Raw genomic sequence first — 17,481 nt, forward strand, 5'->3', positions numbered from 1 at the left:
AGGTCCCAAAGGTGTCACTCATGTGACAACCTTTCACCTGAGAGGAACTCGCAGCAGGAAATGATTCAAACACTTCATGTCACTTATGTTTATTTATTTCATCACAAAACTAAACAGTTGATTCTCCAAAGGCTCCGCCCACTACACGGACAGGAAGTGACACTCATCATCATCACAGGGTTCATGAATCATTTTACAGACAGGACATCGGGACTGTTAGCATAGCTTAGAATAAGCACAGCTTCAAAGCTAAATACACATGCTAAGCTAGGCTAGCACTTTCCCTCTGTGATTAGTGTAAGTGTTAAGCTAGGCTAACAGCCTGTCAGGTCATGTGACTGTGGGATAAACAGGTGATACAGGTACAGGTGTGTTCTGTAATCAGCAGGTAAAACAGTTTTATGATCATGCCCAGGACAGTAACATGTCTCTGATTAGTCAGCAGATGTCTTCTGACTGGAGAGGACTGTCTCCACTTCCTATATGTGATGATGTCATCACGTAGTTCAACACTGATTGGCCGTATTTCCACCAAGGGGATGTGTGAGGGGGACTTGCTGGTATTCACAAAGGGCAGGGTCAGAGTGATGTCAGAGTGTGATGGCTCAGTCTACAGGCTTTTCTATGGCTACATTTTGTTGTCACGGTAGCGAGTGCGTGCGGGCAGCAAGCGCCTCCATTAGCTCGTGGCAGAGACACTGACAGAAGCCGTAAAGGACGAGCAGCAGCAGCGTGGACGGGACGAGACTGACGAGGACCACGCCCAGCCATAGCTGACCAATCATCAGCAGGTAGATCCCCAATGGCAGCGAGCTAAAGTACACCTGCACACACAGGGGGAGTAGCCGCACACACCAGTTACACTGGTTCTGATTTAGATAGTTATGTTCAAACTGGTTAAACTGGTACTTACCAGGCAGAGTGCCCCCAGCAGGCAGCGTGGGAAGCTGCGGGATGTCCAGGCACGGCATTTCTGACCTGGGAGGTTGCAGGGCAGCGAGTCCAGACTGGGAGCATGGTACAGACCCACTACATTGAGCATGCTCAGTGAATCTGAGGATGGCGACTCCTCTGGGAGCTCCATGATGGTGATGACGAGACAGTCCGAGGAGCGGTGGGATGCTTCCTCGCCGCTGCCTGCAGCTCCGCCCCCTGGGAACAGACGCAGAGCTTTACCAAGAGAAATTCCAGACACTGTTATTTTCCTTTTTAAGGAAGGCTGGAGAGCAAAGTACTGTTTTTACCCTCCAGGTGGGCGTGTCTCCCGAGCGCTGACATCATGTGAAAACTATGGATACACCAACCAGTAATCAATATCTAAGGTGTCCAATAAAGGATACCGCTGACCAATGACGGCGAAGAATACCGCTCAATCACCTCAAACAGGTCACTTTATCGCGGAGATTCCTGATTGGATAAATCTACCGGCCGGCTGTGATTGGCTGACTATCTCATTCTAACTCTCAGGTTTTTACCTGTCAGACTGCTGGGACTTAGCACTACCTCCCCACCGCTGCCACTTCCTGCTCCACCTCCTCGCCGAGCACGATCCTGACACGACAGGACCGCCAGGATGTGCCGGTCGTCCTCCATCAGCCACACCTGAGGAAGAGGGGGAGGAGACAGTGTGAGTTCAGGTTGTCAGACTCTGACCGTCGAAGAGGAGGAAATGAGGCCACACCTCTTCGTCGGGGACATACGTCTCGTGGCGGCAGAATGGGCAGCTGATTATGGACGGCGAAGACTCTCCTGGAATCACATGATACAACAGGTGATGTGACCAGGTAACGGTCATGCTGGCATCTGCGTGATCCAGCAGCTGACTGTGCTGTGTGTCTACCTGCCAGGTGAACTCACCCATGTCGACCATCTTCTTCAGACACTTGGCGCAGACTCGGTGCAGACAGCCCAGCAGTTTGGGCTTCCGGCTGCGCGTGTCGTAGCGATTATAGCAGATTTTACACTCGAGTTCCTCCAGCGTGTACACCAGAGACTGAGCCCAGGTCTGCACCTGAATGCAGCACAGCAACAGGTAAGTCTCCCCGAACACCTCGCGGTCTCTGTTCGATCTCTCCAAACTTTATTCGAAATGTCTTCACTAAATAAATCTTTTCTCTCTCTCTGCGACACCGCAGGGATGCATGATGGGTAGACTCACCTTTCCCTCCATTTCCTGTCCTGGCTCCACCTCCTTCAACAGGCTCATCTCGCTGACTGTTGTCTTCACCTGACGTGAGGGGGAGGTGGGTGCTGGGTGGGGCTTAACTGAGGCTGTTACCTGACTGAGACAAACAATGAAAGAGATTACTAAACAAGTCGAGTACTGTAACTATGACCGAGCTACAGTTCTGCGTTCCTCATCTGCAGGTAGAAACACACCTGAGTCCAGGTCATCTGATCAGCGAGACAGTCTGAAAGGACGTCCATCCGTCCAGTCAGAAGCAGACGTCCTCCTGGAGAGAAACAACCGTTTACTTTTAAAATAAGAGCACGAGGACTGTCACTCTCATTGATCAGTTATTGATTAGTTATTTACCGATCAAAGTGAAAAAATAAAGTATGAACAGAATAAAAGCTGGACCGGAGCTTCTGTTGTTTCTATCTGTGCTGAACGCTGCTCAGGTGTGTTTGTTTGTACCAATAACAAAGCAGTATTCACAGCAGGTGAAGTGTTCTGCTCAAGCTCCGCCTCCTCACAGACAGGTAAGTTTTGTTTATTTATTTATTTATTTTATCCTTCCCTCACCTGGATGGCCAGATGATGTCACCACCTGATGATTCCTGTCCTGCCTGACTGAGATTAACCATGTGACTCACCTATAGTTTAAGCTGAGGTTTATTGATTCTCTTTGATCTTCTGATGGATCGATGTTTAAGGATGAGCTCTGCAAACACACTTACTACAGGTACATGCTACCTGTTACCATGACTACAGGTAGGCACCAGCTGCAGCTTTAAAAATCAGTCATCAGGATCTGTAATAGTTTTCAAACATCTGCCCGAACAACTGTGCTCACTGATTTCTGATCAGATTATTGATTATCAGACGCCCCCCCACTCGCATGTTGCTCACCTGCTGTTGGCAGTTGCTGTAGTGGTAGGCTGCGTTGCTGTGAGTGAAATCGTAGCTCTGTCACTGGTTGCTCTTCATGAAGTTGCTGTCTGTCTCCCAAGCTGAAGCAACGTGTTGATGCTCACATGTCAACTGGATAAACTCCAGGTTGCCGGAGTTGCTGCTGCTGCAGATGTTGTAGGTTTTAGTTGCTGCAGTCCCTGCTGAAGACAGAAGGTTTAAGCAACATGTTGGCGTAGGATCAGTTGCTGTTTGCTGCAGAAACAAATCAGGACGTGTTTAATTCTGCACAGTTGCCGTCAGTTTGTTGCTGCTGTCTCCGGTTGCTCTCGTGTAGTTGCTCTGCAGTCAGGCTGTAGGGCGATGTTGCCGCTGCCCTGCAGTAGGCGATGCTGTTGCTGCTGTCTGTTGCTGTGATGTCACTGCGGTAGTTGCCGTCATCAGCCTCATTGACAGTCCGTAGCCGTTTCGCGCCTCCGGCTCACGCGGCAGCGGGATGCTAACATGCTAACGTGCTAACCCGTCCCGGTGTGTCGGTTGCTGTTGTCGCTTCGTCGGTTACCGGAGCTGTTTTCTGTCGGTGACTCACCGTCTCGCCTCCGTATCGCGGCGGCGCGCGTCCGGCGGCGCGGTCACGGTTACCATGGAAACCGTTCAGCAGCGGAATGACGGGAAACTGGACGAGACGAACAGGATCGATCTACTGATCGATAATCTGATCGCAGGTTCATTTACCTGTCACACATTTCAACCTTCACAGGCTCAGCGTGGATTGGACGGATGACACCCCGGTGATTTTAAATATTAAACACCAAAATAAACCAATCAGAGAGCAGAAACTTCAGGATTGCCCAATCAAAAGTAAATACAGACCAATCCAATACAACTTTATTTATAAAGCACCCAGCACAGGACCAAAATGCTGAACAGTAAATTAGTTAAGAACAATAGAATTAAACAAAACAGAAAAAAACACACATAATACATAAAATTAAAATTAATAAAAACTCATATAAATAAACAAAACAAAACATTTCACAAGGTGTCAAAGGCCAGGGTGACGAGATGGGTTTTCAGAAGTGACTTAAAGACAGAGAGAAGAAGCCTGTCTAATCTGTAAAGGCAGTATAAGAGCCGCTACAGTAAGTACCAGGCCAGTATGTTTAAGGCAGCTGATGTGGTGGAGAGCAGTGAGGCATGAGATCCATGCTATCCGGACAGGACTCATACTGTGTTTCTGTCCTGTAAGTTCATGTATGCACTGAACATAAAACATATCTAATAAACAAACTGACACTTTAACTGAAGAGGATAAATTGAACCTTGCTAAATTACAAGATAAATTAGATCGTTTATACTCAGACAAAGCAAAAGGAGCCTTTATCAGATCAAGCTCTAAATGGCTTGAAGAAGGTGAGCGTAATTCCCATTATTTCTGCAGTTTAGAAAAGAAACACTCAAGCATAAACAATATTTGCAAAATAATGATAAATGGGGTTAAGGGGCGATCGTGGCTCAAGAGTTGGGAGTTCGCCTTGTAATCGGAAGGTTGCCGGTTCGAGCCCCAGCTTGGACAGTCTCGGTCGTTGTGTCCTTGGGCAAGACACTTCACCCGTTACCTACTGGTGGTGGTCAGAGGGCCCGGTGGCGCCAGTGTCCGGCAGCCTCGCCTCTGTCAGTGCGCCCCAGGGTGGCTGTGGCTACAATGTAGCTGCCATCACCAGTGTGTGGATGACTGGATATGTAAAGCGCTTTGGGGTCCTTAGGGACTAGAAAAGCGCTATATAAATACAGGCCATTTACCATTTATAACAGAGGATTACAGATTAATCTCTCAACACTCTAAAAACTTAGTTGGTTTAGGAATAACATTATTTTAGTCAACCAATTATTTGATTCAAATGGTACGCTTTTCTCCTATGAAGAATTTTGTTTAGTTTAGCTATAAATCGTCATGATTATACAAAAGTATTTGGCTTAATACCATCAGGGGTTTGTATGCTGTTTAAGAATCAACCTAATATCACTTCATTCCACAGGCCGTTGAGATCTCCCATACAAACTTTTGTTGGCAAGATTTGCTTTTCTAAGCAAACTAAAGACAACAATAAATCTATCAGATCTTTATTTCAGAGTAGCATAACCACGCTACCATATGTCATTTTTTTCTGGAACTGGCTGTCAGATGGTATTATGTGGAACAAAGTTTGGAGACTCCCTAATCAGTTTTTAATTACCAACAAAATTAAAGATATTTCTTATAAATTAATACACAGAATTTATCCTTCTAAAGATTGTCTTCAAAGCAAATTCAAATTAGACATTGATACAAGCTGTAGCTTTTGTAAAACTTCCAAGGAATATACGATACATCTTTTTTGGTTTTGTAACCGTGTGCAAGATTTTTGGCAGAATTTGTGTTTTTATATCAGAAAATATATTTAAAGGATTTGTACTGTTTTGGAAATATGTTTTATTTGGTCTACACAAAAACCAAAGACAATTCAACTTTGATAACAGATATATGATTAACTTGTTAATTTTAATGGCTAAATTTCATATTCACAAGTCCACGTGTTTAGGAAGACATCCCTCTTTTTATGTATCTCCTTTGAACTTGAACAGTATCTTAATTCAATTAAGAACTCCACTAACCCAAAAGCTATAAAAACTATTGGTGTTTGTGAAAAAATCAAGATCTTTCAATCACTTTATTCTTTGGCTTGATCAGTTACTTTCCCCCTAACATATTTATATTGTAGGTTCTGAAATTGTTCTTTTATTTGTTTGTCTATGGTATGCAATTTTTTTGTAAGTACAACACCATTAATATGGTACTGTTTAATTCTATTTTGTATTGCACTGAGGTTTAAATCATCAGTTATTTATTTATTTATTTATTTATTTATTTATTTATTTATATAGCACTTTAAAAACACACCTGGTAGACCAAAGTGCTGTACAATACTAATACGCACATAGTAATAAAACCAGACATAGCAATAAAATAAAAATAAAAAAGGTTTAAATAAAGGTTTGAATGGAAAAAAAGAACATAAAACATGTCTATGGGCACTGATTTATTTACATCATTTAGCACATTTGTATTTTTACTCAGTTGTATATAGTATTTGTATTTGTATTCTATTTTTATCTTATTGTATATTTATTTTATTTTATTCTACTGTATATAGTATTTTATTTTATTCTATTCTGTACAGTTGTGTACTGTATTTATTCTTATTGTATTCTAATTTTTGCCTCATAACTTTTGCACTGTCCACTTCCTGCTGTGACAAAACAAATTTCCCACGTGTGGGACTAATAAAGGTTATCTTATCTTATCTTATCTTATCTTATCTTATTTAAAACTACAGCAGCCGAGCTGAGTGCCTTAGATCTCATAAATCAGGACGCACTGCTCTCCTTACATCAGTGCTGGCCCTGGGTTCACCTGGTATCAGACGGGTACCAAAATTTGCAGCAGTAAAATCATTTAGCTGATCTCAGACCAGCAGCCAGCTGTTTGGTGATTCAGTATCAAAGTGAAGCTGCTTCGCTGACTGCAGAAGATTTCTTTATTTTAATGACGTCAGAAAGCATGTACATGCAAACGATCCGTGAGCGGTGAACGTGAAACTTTATTTGAACTTGTTAACGTTAATTAACGTGATTAACAATTTCAGTCTTCGCGCAGGAACTTTTTGTTCCTCGCACAGGGGGAATCTTTTCGGCGTTGCCACAGTTTCCGGTCGGCTGTGCGTCATTTCCTGTAGTTCCTGTTAAAGGCGGCCTGGCGGGATCTCCGCGGGTCAGAATTTTTTAATCCGGTGTGAATCAGAGCCATCGGAATCGCAAACATGGTGAGTACCGTTTCCGGCGATGGTTCGGGTCCCTGTCGCTGCGGACAGCGCGGTATCGTTTCAGTTACCGCTCATTTAACGGTTTACATCGGGGAGAGGGAACGTCGCACAGACGTCAGGGAGGCGGGGGGTGTTATTGATCACACCCGGCTCTATCATCAATGCCGAGTTCGAGTCCACCTCGGGGCGTAACCGAGACCTGGGGTTCCGGGGGCAGAGTCCGGATTTTACCGGGACACTCTTCTGGTCTCCGTGCCGGTAGGCCTCATCTTCCCGAGCTGCTGGAGTGGCGCACACGATGAGTGAACTCGGTGGCAAACAGAGAGGCTAACGGCTAACAGGGTCGAGCTAACTTTATTGAAATAACTATATTTAACTTGTGCTACAGACAGGTCATAGGTCAGAGTGGTGCACTTTTATTGGGAAAGGGGCTTGCAGCATTGGGTGGCTGTAGCTTAAATAAAATGGTAAATGGCCTGTATTTATATAGCGCTTTACTAGTCCCTAAGGACCCCAAAGCGCTTTACATATCCAGTCATCCACCCATTCACACACACATTCACACACTGGTGATGGCAAGCTACATTGTAGGCACAGCCACCCTGGGGCGCACTGACAGGAACAAAGCAGGGCATGGGAAGGTTGCTGGTTCGATCCCTGCTGCTCCAGTCCAGCTCCATGAATAAAGACCATCTCTGAATCGAGGAGGAGGCCTAAGGTTACATCTTTCGCCATCTTACAATGCTGTGATTGCAGCCATTCCCCAACTCTCTGTAAATGGTACTCATGGCCATTGATCAGTGGGTTTTGGTTAGTGGTTGTTGATCAATGGTTATGAGAATTTGCATAATTATGATTAAGGAACTGAGCACTCAGCCCATTGTTCTCTCAGTGGGCTGGTTTCAGTCATGCAAACGTACTGTTTATAAGATTGAAACCTGCAGTCAGCTGAGACTGAAGAAGTCACTTGGATGAGTGATGAAACGTTTCTCCCACAAAACGCTACGTCCAGATGAACAGAATCAACTTTTGGAGACTCCATGAATAAAGTATTATCAATCAGCCTGCAGGTTAGATGGAAGACACTATCTAGAGTTCTACTGTTTTATTGATATGTGCTGACCCTTTATTATGAAAGCACCTGTGTGCTCTAACACCTTATCGACCCGTGCTGACACAGGTTACAGGTGAATTATTCTTCAGTTATGCATTGTAACTTAAGCCATAACCTGATGTGCACCTCCTGAGAAATGTAACTACACATTGGGTTGGCATAAACTTGGCGTGGAAGGTTGCGGTGTAGGAATAAAAGGAGTGTACAGTAACATCAGTTAGAATGTAGCATTCCCACAGAAGTTGAGCTTCAGTTTACTGTAGTCTCTGTTAGTTCAGCAGGGTTTTATTCTGAACCGGTGGGACAGTGACCACTTTCCTTCCTGTCCCGGTCACAGTTTGAGCTTTGTTTCTGTCATTGTCTAAGAAGCTTAGAAAGAAAAGCGCCTGGACTTCTTTAAGTTGCTTGAAGACGTTTCACCTCTCATCCGAGAAGCTTCTTCAGTTCTAGAGTCAAATGGTGGAGAGTCCCAGATTTAAACCCCGTGGGAGTTTCCCCCCCAAAGAGGGACTAATAATAAAAATAATGTACACTTTTTATTGATCCCCGTGGGGAAATTCTCTGCATTTAACCCATTCACTCAGTGAAGCAGTGGGCAGCCACCAGTGCAGCGCCCGGGGAGCAGCGTGTGGGGATGGTACCTTGCTCAAGGGTACCTCAGGGTAGCCGTTCAGGGGATTCGAACCCCTGACCTTCCGATCATGGGGCAACCGCTTATAGGGAAGCGCTGTATAAGGTTCCCGTTATTGATGTTTGGGTGGTTGACCGGAACGGATTTTCTCCTGTCACTTTCTCGTCATCCCTGACGTGCTCTCCGTTGCAGTGTTGCCAACTCCTCAGTAAAGAAAATCGCTATTGGTTGTCCTAGAAGTCGCTAAATGACGTCATCGCCTAATTTGCATAATTGGTCATGCTAATCTAATTGTAACCTATGTTGTTGGAGAGAGAAATAACATCGTGGAAGAGACATAAAGTGAGTAAAAAACGTCCTAAATGCATTTAGAGTTTATTTAGAACTACAAATTAAATTTCTTTTAGCAATTATTGGTTTTTTTAATGTCACAATTCCAACCCTGCTCCTTTACCCGGGCTTGGACCGGCAAAAGTGACCCGAAATAGGCACTCTGGTGGAATTACTTTGTGTGTGTGTGTGTGTTTGAGTAGTTTTAAACCTTGTGATCCACAAAACAGCATAAGAGTAAAAGAAGAACTGACTGCGTTACAGCACCCGCTGCTTGTTGAAAGTAAAAGCGATAAGCGTTTTCACGTCTTTTTTAGCAACTTTTTTTCTAAAAAAAAAAAAACTCGCTAAAGGGTCTGAAAACTCTCTAAATATAGCGACAAAGTCGCTAAGTTGGCAACACTGCTCCGTTGTTTTTTCCCTGCTAATTTTAGCATCACACGGCACAGCTTCTGTATCACATGGTATAAGGCTCCGCCCTTGTCATTTGTTGAGCAGGAAGAGTGAGCGCTTGTTTTCATGCAGAGTACGTCCCGGATCAAAATGCGGTACAGTCGTCGTCTTTTTTCTTTTTTTTTTTTTTTTTTTTTTTTAAATGGTTGTCATTTGGAAATGAGATCGCACATAAGTATGAATCGAGATTGCAATTTTCTAACGATTAATCGTGCAGCCCTACTGTTTGGTCTCTCCAATGTAGAGGTCTGGGCATTCCTCGCTGCACTGTACAGCATACACCACATTGTTAAGTTTGTGTTTTGGAGTTTTGTCTTTGGGACGAACCACTTTGTGTCTGAGTGTGTTTCTGGGTCTGAAATACACCGGGATGTCGTGCTTGGAGAAAACTCCTGAGTTTCTCTGATACACTGCCTCTTTCGCTTTTCTTTCCAAGCTCCTTAGACTACGATGACCTGAATGGCTGAGAACCTTCACAGACATATTTCTGTCATCAAAGGAAGTTGTTCTGTTAGGTCTGTCTTGTGGAGGTCCCCTCAGCTGCAGTTGCCTTGTAATGCCTTGTGCCTTGCTCTCATTGGCTGGTTTGGTTGCTCACCTCAAAGCTGTGAAGTTCAACTTGGGACCGCCCACTTTGTTTTTGTTTCTGGCTGAATGCCATTGGGCGTCTCATCACTGAAGCACGTTGCCCTTGAGGTGAAGACACGTAACCTCTGATATGCTGATGGGGAGCCCCTGGTTTCTGACCCCTTACCTGTCTTAGCTCTGAGAACTGGAGACTTTCCTGAGGAGTCTAAAAGAAGATGTTGATGATGGAACTGGCGTGTCTCTTTGATTGGTCAGATGCTGATAATATTGATGTTTTTGATGAGGGTATTGATAATGTAATGTGGTGGCTCCAATGGTCAGTCATGATGATGATGTAACACAGCCCCTCTTTCTGATTGGTCAGACGGTGGGGAAGAGCTCAAAGATGCTGCAGCACATCGACTTCAGGATGAGGTGCATCCTGCAGGATGGGCGGATCTTCATCGGCACCTTCAAGGCCTTTGACAAACACATGAACCTCATCCTGTGTGACTGCGACGAGTTCAGGAAGATCAAGTAAGTGATCTGGCTCCACCTATACACTGGATTAAGGGGTGGAGCTACAGGTGTTAAAAGTCACACAGAGAAAACCAATCGAACCAGAGGCTGCATGTCACTAGCCAGGGTTAACTCTGGGTTTTATAAGGTGTCTTCCACAGACAGCGATCCCTGTGAGTGTAATCTGATACAGTCACATAAGTGTCTGAGCGGGAAAATAAACATTTCAATTACAGAGAATGATTTGTCTGAGCGTGCTCAGTGCTGTTCTTTGTTTCTAAGGTGATGGTTGCACATCAGACCGGGGTAGCTTTAAACTGTATCCATGGAAACATTAAAGCTTCCTGTCCACATCTTGATAGAGACAGAGTGCACACACCTGAACACCTTTTCAACCAATCACATTCATTCACCCTGATCTGATTTCATCTTTGCAACTGAACGACACAAGGGGTGTCCAAATTCATGGGCTGCATCCTCCTGAGGACGTCACAGCGACGCGACGTTTTTTGAAGGATGGGTCGGGTGTGTCCTTTGTGGCCCACCATATCCCAGAATTCATAGCGTGGCCCAGCCAATTGCAGTTTCCAACAATGGCGACCGCTACTAAGTTTTAATTTTACTCTTATTACTCTTTCTGGGTCACAAAATAAACTTTGAAGATATTTTCAGGCGAGAAAGTAGCTGTGTAAAATCAAATATCTGCTCGGTTTATCAAGACATCACATATTTGCAAAACTGCTCCAACGTTTTCGGAGACGTCTGCTACCCACCAGCTCGATGTGCCAGGCAAACTCCCGGCACATGGTTTTCAGATCACAGCCGTCTTTCGCTACTCAGGTCAAACATGATATATAAGTCACTTGGATAACTTGTTTTATTTGTTCCTGAGTAAATCAGTTTGGCTGAGATCAAAGTTATTAGATTTTAAATAAAACTTTAATAATCCCCCCGGTGGGTTCCTCCGGGGTTTTCACACAGCTGAATAAACATCAAACAGAAAACTGATTAAACAGACGTGTGAGACGGTTGAGAGTTTACTCCAGTGTCCTGTTATATTTCAGAAAGCAAGGAGCAGACGGCGAGGTTATTAAACTCCTGTGAGTCAGCAGTGACGCTAATGTGAAGGCTAGACCGCTCCATTTCACAGCCTCGCACTTCCGGCGTAACCGACCTTCTGAGGACCCGGCCCACGTAGACCGCGAAGGCCGGGTCCTCAGGAGGATGCAGCCCATGAATTTGTAACCACACGTGACTAATTTCTGGGTGTTTTTCAGGCCAAAGAACTCGAAGCAGCCGGAGCGTGAGGAGAAACGTGTTCTGGGTCTGGTGCTGCTGAGGGGGGAGAACCTGGTCTCCATGACAGTGGAGGGCCCGCCCCCTAAGGACGTGAGTGGCCCCTGCGGGAGGAGCTTCGTGAAACTGTGTTTGTTTGTGTTGAATTAATTCTGACCTCTGACCCCTCTCCTACAGACGGGGATCGCTCGTGTCCCATTGGCAGGCGTGGCAGGAGGGCCAGGCGTGGGGCGGGCAGCAGGTCGCGGCGTTCCCGCTGGTGCTCCGATGCCTCAGGCACCAGCTGGCCTTGCGGGGCCGGTCAGAGGTGTGGGCGGACCATCGCAGCAGGTATATATGGTGATGCCAGCTGGTCTCAGTGTGTGTGTGTGTCTGAGCACGCTCAGTGATGACAGTTTCCTGTGTTTGGGCAGGTGATGACGCCGCAGGGTCGAGGGACGGTTGCCGCCGCAGCAGCAGGCGCCAGCATCGCTGGGGCGCCGACCCAGTACCCACCTGGGCGAGGAGCCCCGCCCCCCATGGGCAGAGGAGCCCCACCTCCAGGTCAGTGATGTCACTGTAAGACAACTTGGCAACAAGACCAAGTTTGATGTGATGTTTCTTTAAAAACAAATAAAATCCCAAGAAGCTACAGGTGAGGCACCAGGTGCGTTCAGATTCCTCAGTCATGTGACCTGCTTTCTCCTCATGGTGCTGCAGTGGTTCCTTTGTCACCTGTAGAGAAGGAGACCCTGGACCTGTAGTTTGTAGCGCTGACCATCAGAATATGACCTGCATAAACAAAATCACAGCAGAAGGAGAAATCAGTGGGAGGAGTCAGATGTGGGTTCGTTAGTCCGTACTCTAGGTTTCGTAGTTTAAACATGGCGGGCATGCAGCGTCAAGCTGAGGAGTCTGTTGGTGCGGTCGTTGCTCCTCTCCTTTTCTTCACCTGGAGACTGAGTGATCACCTGCCCAGGTGTGAGGCTTCTGCTCTGTGGCCCTCTGTGAGCACAAGGGGAGGAGCCTCTTAAACAAAGCGCTGCTCAGTGATCATGTGATCAGTGATCATCCTCTTCATTATCAAGAATCAGTTTACTCTCTTACAGGGTCAGCTGTTCCCTGATGATTGGTCCATTTTAATCTCTCCCCCCTCTCTGCAGGTATGATGGGACCGCCCCCTGGCATGCGACCACCGATGGGTCCTCCAATGGGCATGCCACCTGGTCCGGGTCGCGGCGCTCCAATGGGTATGCCCCCCCCAGGCATGAGGCCTCCTCCGCCGGGCATGAGAGGTAAGATTGCACTCTGGAAACACCCAATCGGATCACATCGTGGTATTTATCAGACCAATGTGACTTGTGCTCTGCTCTTTCAGGACCACCTCCTCCTGGGATGAGACCTCCCCCACGGCCCTGAAGAGGCTCCACCCCTTCACACACACCTGTTGTATAGATTTTTTTTTTTTCAACTTCTGGTTTGTGTTTTTTTAAATAAAGTTTTTCAGTGTGATTCCACTTAGTTTGTGTAGTTTGTATGGTTATCACTTCAAGAAGCCAATCAGAGCCTAGGGGGTGTCAGCAGAAGGCGGAGCCTGTGGCGTCTGAGTGCATTGCAATCATCCCTTTTGCTCAGGAAGGGTTCTCACTGAGAGACGTGCTCCAAAGTATCTGCATGGCAGCGATAATCAGCTGTTCCAAACACTAAGGAAAGGAGCTTCAGTGCTTCCTTTAGATCAGCGGTGGGCAACTCCAGGCCCCGAGGGCCGGTGTCCCTGCAGGTTTTAGATGTGTCCTTGAACCAACACAGCTGATTTAAATGGCTAAATTAGCTCCTCAACATGTCCTGAAGTTCTCCAGAGGCCTGGTAATGAACTAATCATGGGATTCAGGTGTGTTGACCCAGGGTGAGATCTAAAACCTGCAGGACACCGGCCCTCGGGGCCTGGAATTGCCCACCCCTGCTTTAGATGAAAGTATTAATTTGGTCTCCAAAGTCAGTCCATGGCTGTGTCCCAATCCAGCGACCGCACACTTCGAGTACGCATTTTGAGACCTATTACGTCACAGCGACGACGACTATTTGTACTCCAAATGCGCCGTCCATTTCCCCAAATTTGAAGTGTGGTCCAGTGTATACTTCCTGGTCCCATATATCCCACGATTCATAGCTGGGTGTGGATAATTTAGCCGAAAAATACGGCAGAAGCGGAGTGGCCGAAGAGTGAACTTTCAAAAGTAAGTACCAAACGGACTTTAACGTGTGTTTGAACGAGCTGACGGTTCACTCGTTAAGCTGAAAGAAAGATGCTTTAATCACAGCAGTCACACATGTGTCCACTGCACCATCTGGAACTCTTCTTGTTTAGCACTCGTAATAACACAAACACTAAATCCTGCTTCTTTTGTGCTGTTTTGTAGCAGTGTGTACACCTGAGACTGTCACCTGTCTGTCCTGCACTCTCTCTCTGTTTCTTTCTCTCTGATTGTGGAATAAAAGTATGAACATGTGTTTATAAGTTACACTTGTGTCTGAATCCTGCAGCTTATCACACATTTGATTTCCATGTGTGACGACTGCAAGTGTCCAGAGTGAGGACAGACTGAGGGACCCACTGCTGCACATCATCTGTGAGGCTTTGCACCCCTGATGATCCACCAGGACAAACTCAGCAGTGTGTGAGGAAGAGGAGGAGGAAGAACCAGCAGCAGCTGACAGATGGAGAGAATAGACAGACTGTTCCCTGTTTGTGAAGGACTGCTAGGAAAGTTTAACATAACTGTCTGTGCTGAATCAGTCTTATTAGGTAATGTTCAAATAATGTGATCATCCCAGTGTTTCCAGTGTGGGAGAAAGTACTCAGAGTACTCAGGGCCTTCAAGTTACACACTATGAAAGGCAGCAACAAGTTTAATGTTCAGAAACCTAAAGTCTGTATCAGCAGCAGGATGGAGCTAAAATAAATGTTGGTTTCAGTTCTATGAAGCTTTGAGGATTTTGGATCAGTAGCTGCTGTGTTTGTTGCATCATATTGCTGTAACTGTTTATATGCTTTATATATTCTGAGCTAAGTTGATCTATAGTGTTACATCATATTCTATAAGGATGTTATGTGTTTGTAGACTTTCTGCCCAGTTTGACCCATTTAGCAGACGTCAGCCTGTTTAAGGCTCTGATATCTATTCTGTGTGACTTACAGCAGTTATGACATGGTCTGATTTTCTCACCCAATAAAGGAATATTTACTATATCAGTCGACTCTTCATTCTATCAGACACAGTTATCACAGCTCGTACATTTGATTTTTACACATGTATGTAAACATTGAGACAAATTTAGTGATGCCAACATATTAAACGAACAATATTTGACTCATATATAACACATCTATATATACACTGTCACAGATACTCGTCTTTGAGTGAAGATTTAAGGTGATAGGAAATATAAATAACTGCAACTTGAATCTTTGACCCAGAGTTCAAGCTCTGCTGTAATAACTAATAATCTGACAATACTATAATATTGGCCATATTATATTTACATTACCACAGTGAGATGACTTTAGTCGCATGAACAACATCAGCTAATTGTTATTTACTAGCTAATCTTAAACGACTGTTCAGCACAGGAATGAAGCCCAACAACCATGTTTTTACTGTGGCCTCAGCCTCAACTAATCAAAGTGAGGTCATAAAAATGAATGAACAACAAAACACTTTTCTCCTTCATTTCTTTTTTTGACACTTTTTATTTGTTTAGGAACATTTTTATGCAACAAGATAAAAGAAAAAAGAAAAAACAGAAACAGTATGAGGTCATGGGAAGATAACATACACCTGTACATACATCTGCACATCCACACATACATACGTCAACAAGTCTGCATTACTAATTCTATGCATCAAAGGGTGCTGCCACAAGCTGTAAAGTCCAGCCATTTTCTCCATCGTCTCCTTCCCAAATCTCCCTGCAGTCGCAGAGTGAAAGTCATACAGTCCATCAATTTGACGTCTTCCACTATAGAGGTAAAAAGTGTTACAGTGGGAGGGTCTCTACAGAGCCAGCGTTTTGTTATGGCCTTCCTCGCAGAAGCCAAGAGAACTTTCAGAAGATAAACATCATCTGCAACTAAATCGTCTGTAAAATATCCCAGATACAATGAGGTAAATGTACAAGACATGTGGAATCCCAACACCTCTGTAATTATCTTTATAACTTCCGTCCAGAAGGGTCGTATGAGTGGGCAGGACCAGAATATATGACCGTAATCAGCCACGACTTCCCCACAATTCCTCCAGCAAAACGCAGGTGTAGCACTGAATTTAGACTTCTGTTTAGGCGTTATGAAATAGCGTATAATGTTCTTCCAGCAGAAGTCCCGCCACATGTTGGAGTTAGTCGTGGTAAACTGTGTCTCCCAGATCCGTGCCCACCCATCTTCTGTAATCACAATGTCCATTTCTTTTTCCCATTTCTGCTTTATGTAAATCGTTGAGTGCCCTTTGAGCTTAGTCAGACATTTATACAGTTTACTTATCAAGGCTCTGTTACTCCCAGAGTCATAAGCATCAATGAAAATATTAACAATCGAGAAGTCTCCACGGACACAGCTCTCCAGTCTTTTGCCAATATAGTCACGGAGTTGCAAGTATCGAAAAAAGTCTTGTTTCTCGAGATCGTAAGTCTTGCATAGGGTATCAAAAGCCATAATTTTAGATTTTACAATAACCAAACACCCAGCAGTGATTCCATGCCACACCCATTGTTTAAATCTACTATCGTGGGAAGCAGGTAAAAAAATCAGGGTCATACGCTGGCCACCTCAGAAGTTTTATCTCTTCCTGGAGTTGCGCCTGCTTGACCACTCCCCTCCATATTTTTAATGTAAAAGTGACCCAGTGGCTGGGCGTCAAGGTATCGTCCAAATCAGAAGCTGCGTGACCAAGTCTAGACTGGATTGGCGTGTCTGAGAGAGACATCTCAATAGTCTTCCACCTCGCACAAAAAGATGGATTACACCAACACACCAAGGACCTCAGCTGAGCAGATAAGTAGTAATTCCTCAATGAAGGTAGAGCCAAGCCCCCTTTGTCTTTCGGCAACTGCAAAGTAGAGAACTTCACCCTTGGTCTTTTGCTAAGCCAAATGAATCTCGAAATCTGCTTATTCCATTCCCTGAATTGCTTCTCTGGAATTTGAATAGGTAAAGCAAGAAAAAGATAGAGTAGTTTGGGGAGAATATTCATTTTAATTATCTGTATCCTGTTGCCAAGGTCGAGAGGGAGCAAGGCCCAAATGTTGAGATCGCTATATATTTCTCTATTAATACGACTGTAATTAATATCGTACAGTTGTGTCAGATCTCTAGGCAGAAACACTCCCAAATATTTGATAGCAGTTGCCTCCCAATTAAACTTGAATTTTGCCAGTAGTGTCTGGTCCGGAGAAAAATTAAATGACAGAACTTGAGTTTTTTTGACATTAAGGACATACCCTGAATACAGGCCATATGTTTCCAACATCCCCATTAACACTGGTATACCTGAGCTGGGATCCGTGATTGTCACCAAGACAACATCTGCATATAAACACACCTTGTACTCGTCCCCTCCTATTACAATCCCTTTCAACGATGCTTCCTGACGTACAGCCT

The 17,481-nt window shown here is 44.9% G+C and overlaps 2 protein-coding genes across 8 annotated transcripts; one reads left to right on the forward strand and one right to left on the reverse strand.

Annotated features, from left to right (window-relative positions):
- Nucleotides 1-104: 104 nt before the first annotated feature.
- On the reverse strand, nucleotides 105-3,869 carry LOC147331471 (E3 ubiquitin-protein ligase RNF182). Of its 6 annotated transcripts, none has more exons than XM_086293808.1 (9): nucleotides 3,371-3,869; nucleotides 3,074-3,273; nucleotides 2,380-2,453; nucleotides 2,159-2,278; nucleotides 1,858-2,011; nucleotides 1,682-1,749; nucleotides 1,476-1,602; nucleotides 914-1,152; nucleotides 105-824 (listed from the first exon to the last, which is right to left on the reverse strand). In XM_086293808.1, exons 3-9 carry the CDS (start codon nucleotides 2,425-2,427, stop codon nucleotides 642-644), a joined length of 939 nt encoding a protein of 312 aa, XP_086149934.1. In that variant the 5' UTR covers nucleotides 2,428-2,453; nucleotides 3,074-3,273; nucleotides 3,371-3,869; the 3' UTR covers nucleotides 105-641. The 6 variants fall into 6 exon arrangements, with proteins under 6 accessions (XP_086149934.1, XP_086149935.1, XP_086149933.1 ...); XM_086293809.1 differs by having other exon boundaries at nucleotides 3,074-3,276; XM_086293807.1 differs by having other exon boundaries at nucleotides 3,365-3,869.
- A 2,907-nt stretch (nucleotides 3,870-6,776) lies between these two features.
- snrpb (small nuclear ribonucleoprotein polypeptides B and B1) lies at nucleotides 6,777-13,342 on the forward strand. Of its 2 annotated transcripts, none has more exons than XM_086293812.1 (7): nucleotides 6,777-6,936; nucleotides 10,417-10,568; nucleotides 11,828-11,939; nucleotides 12,024-12,176; nucleotides 12,260-12,389; nucleotides 12,989-13,120; nucleotides 13,204-13,342. In XM_086293812.1, the coding sequence occupies exons 1-7, from the start codon at nucleotides 6,934-6,936 to the stop codon at nucleotides 13,242-13,244; spliced, it is 723 nt and encodes a 240-aa protein (XP_086149938.1). In that variant the 5' UTR covers nucleotides 6,777-6,933; the 3' UTR covers nucleotides 13,245-13,342. The 2 variants fall into 2 exon arrangements, with proteins under 2 accessions (XP_086149938.1, XP_086149939.1); XM_086293813.1 differs by lacking the exon at nucleotides 6,777-6,936 and adding an exon at nucleotides 7,062-7,194.
- The last annotated feature ends 4,139 nt before the right edge of the window (nucleotides 13,343-17,481 follow it).

Source organism: Aulonocara sp. 'chitande type north' Nkhata Bay, linkage group LG5 (genome assembly GCF_057382095.1).
Source record: "Aulonocara sp. 'chitande type north' Nkhata Bay isolate Kocher_YH1m ecotype deep benthic linkage group LG5, A_spYH_male_GT1.1, whole genome shotgun sequence".
Lineage (NCBI taxonomy): Eukaryota > Metazoa > Chordata > Actinopteri > Cichliformes > Cichlidae > Aulonocara > Aulonocara sp. 'chitande type north' Nkhata Bay.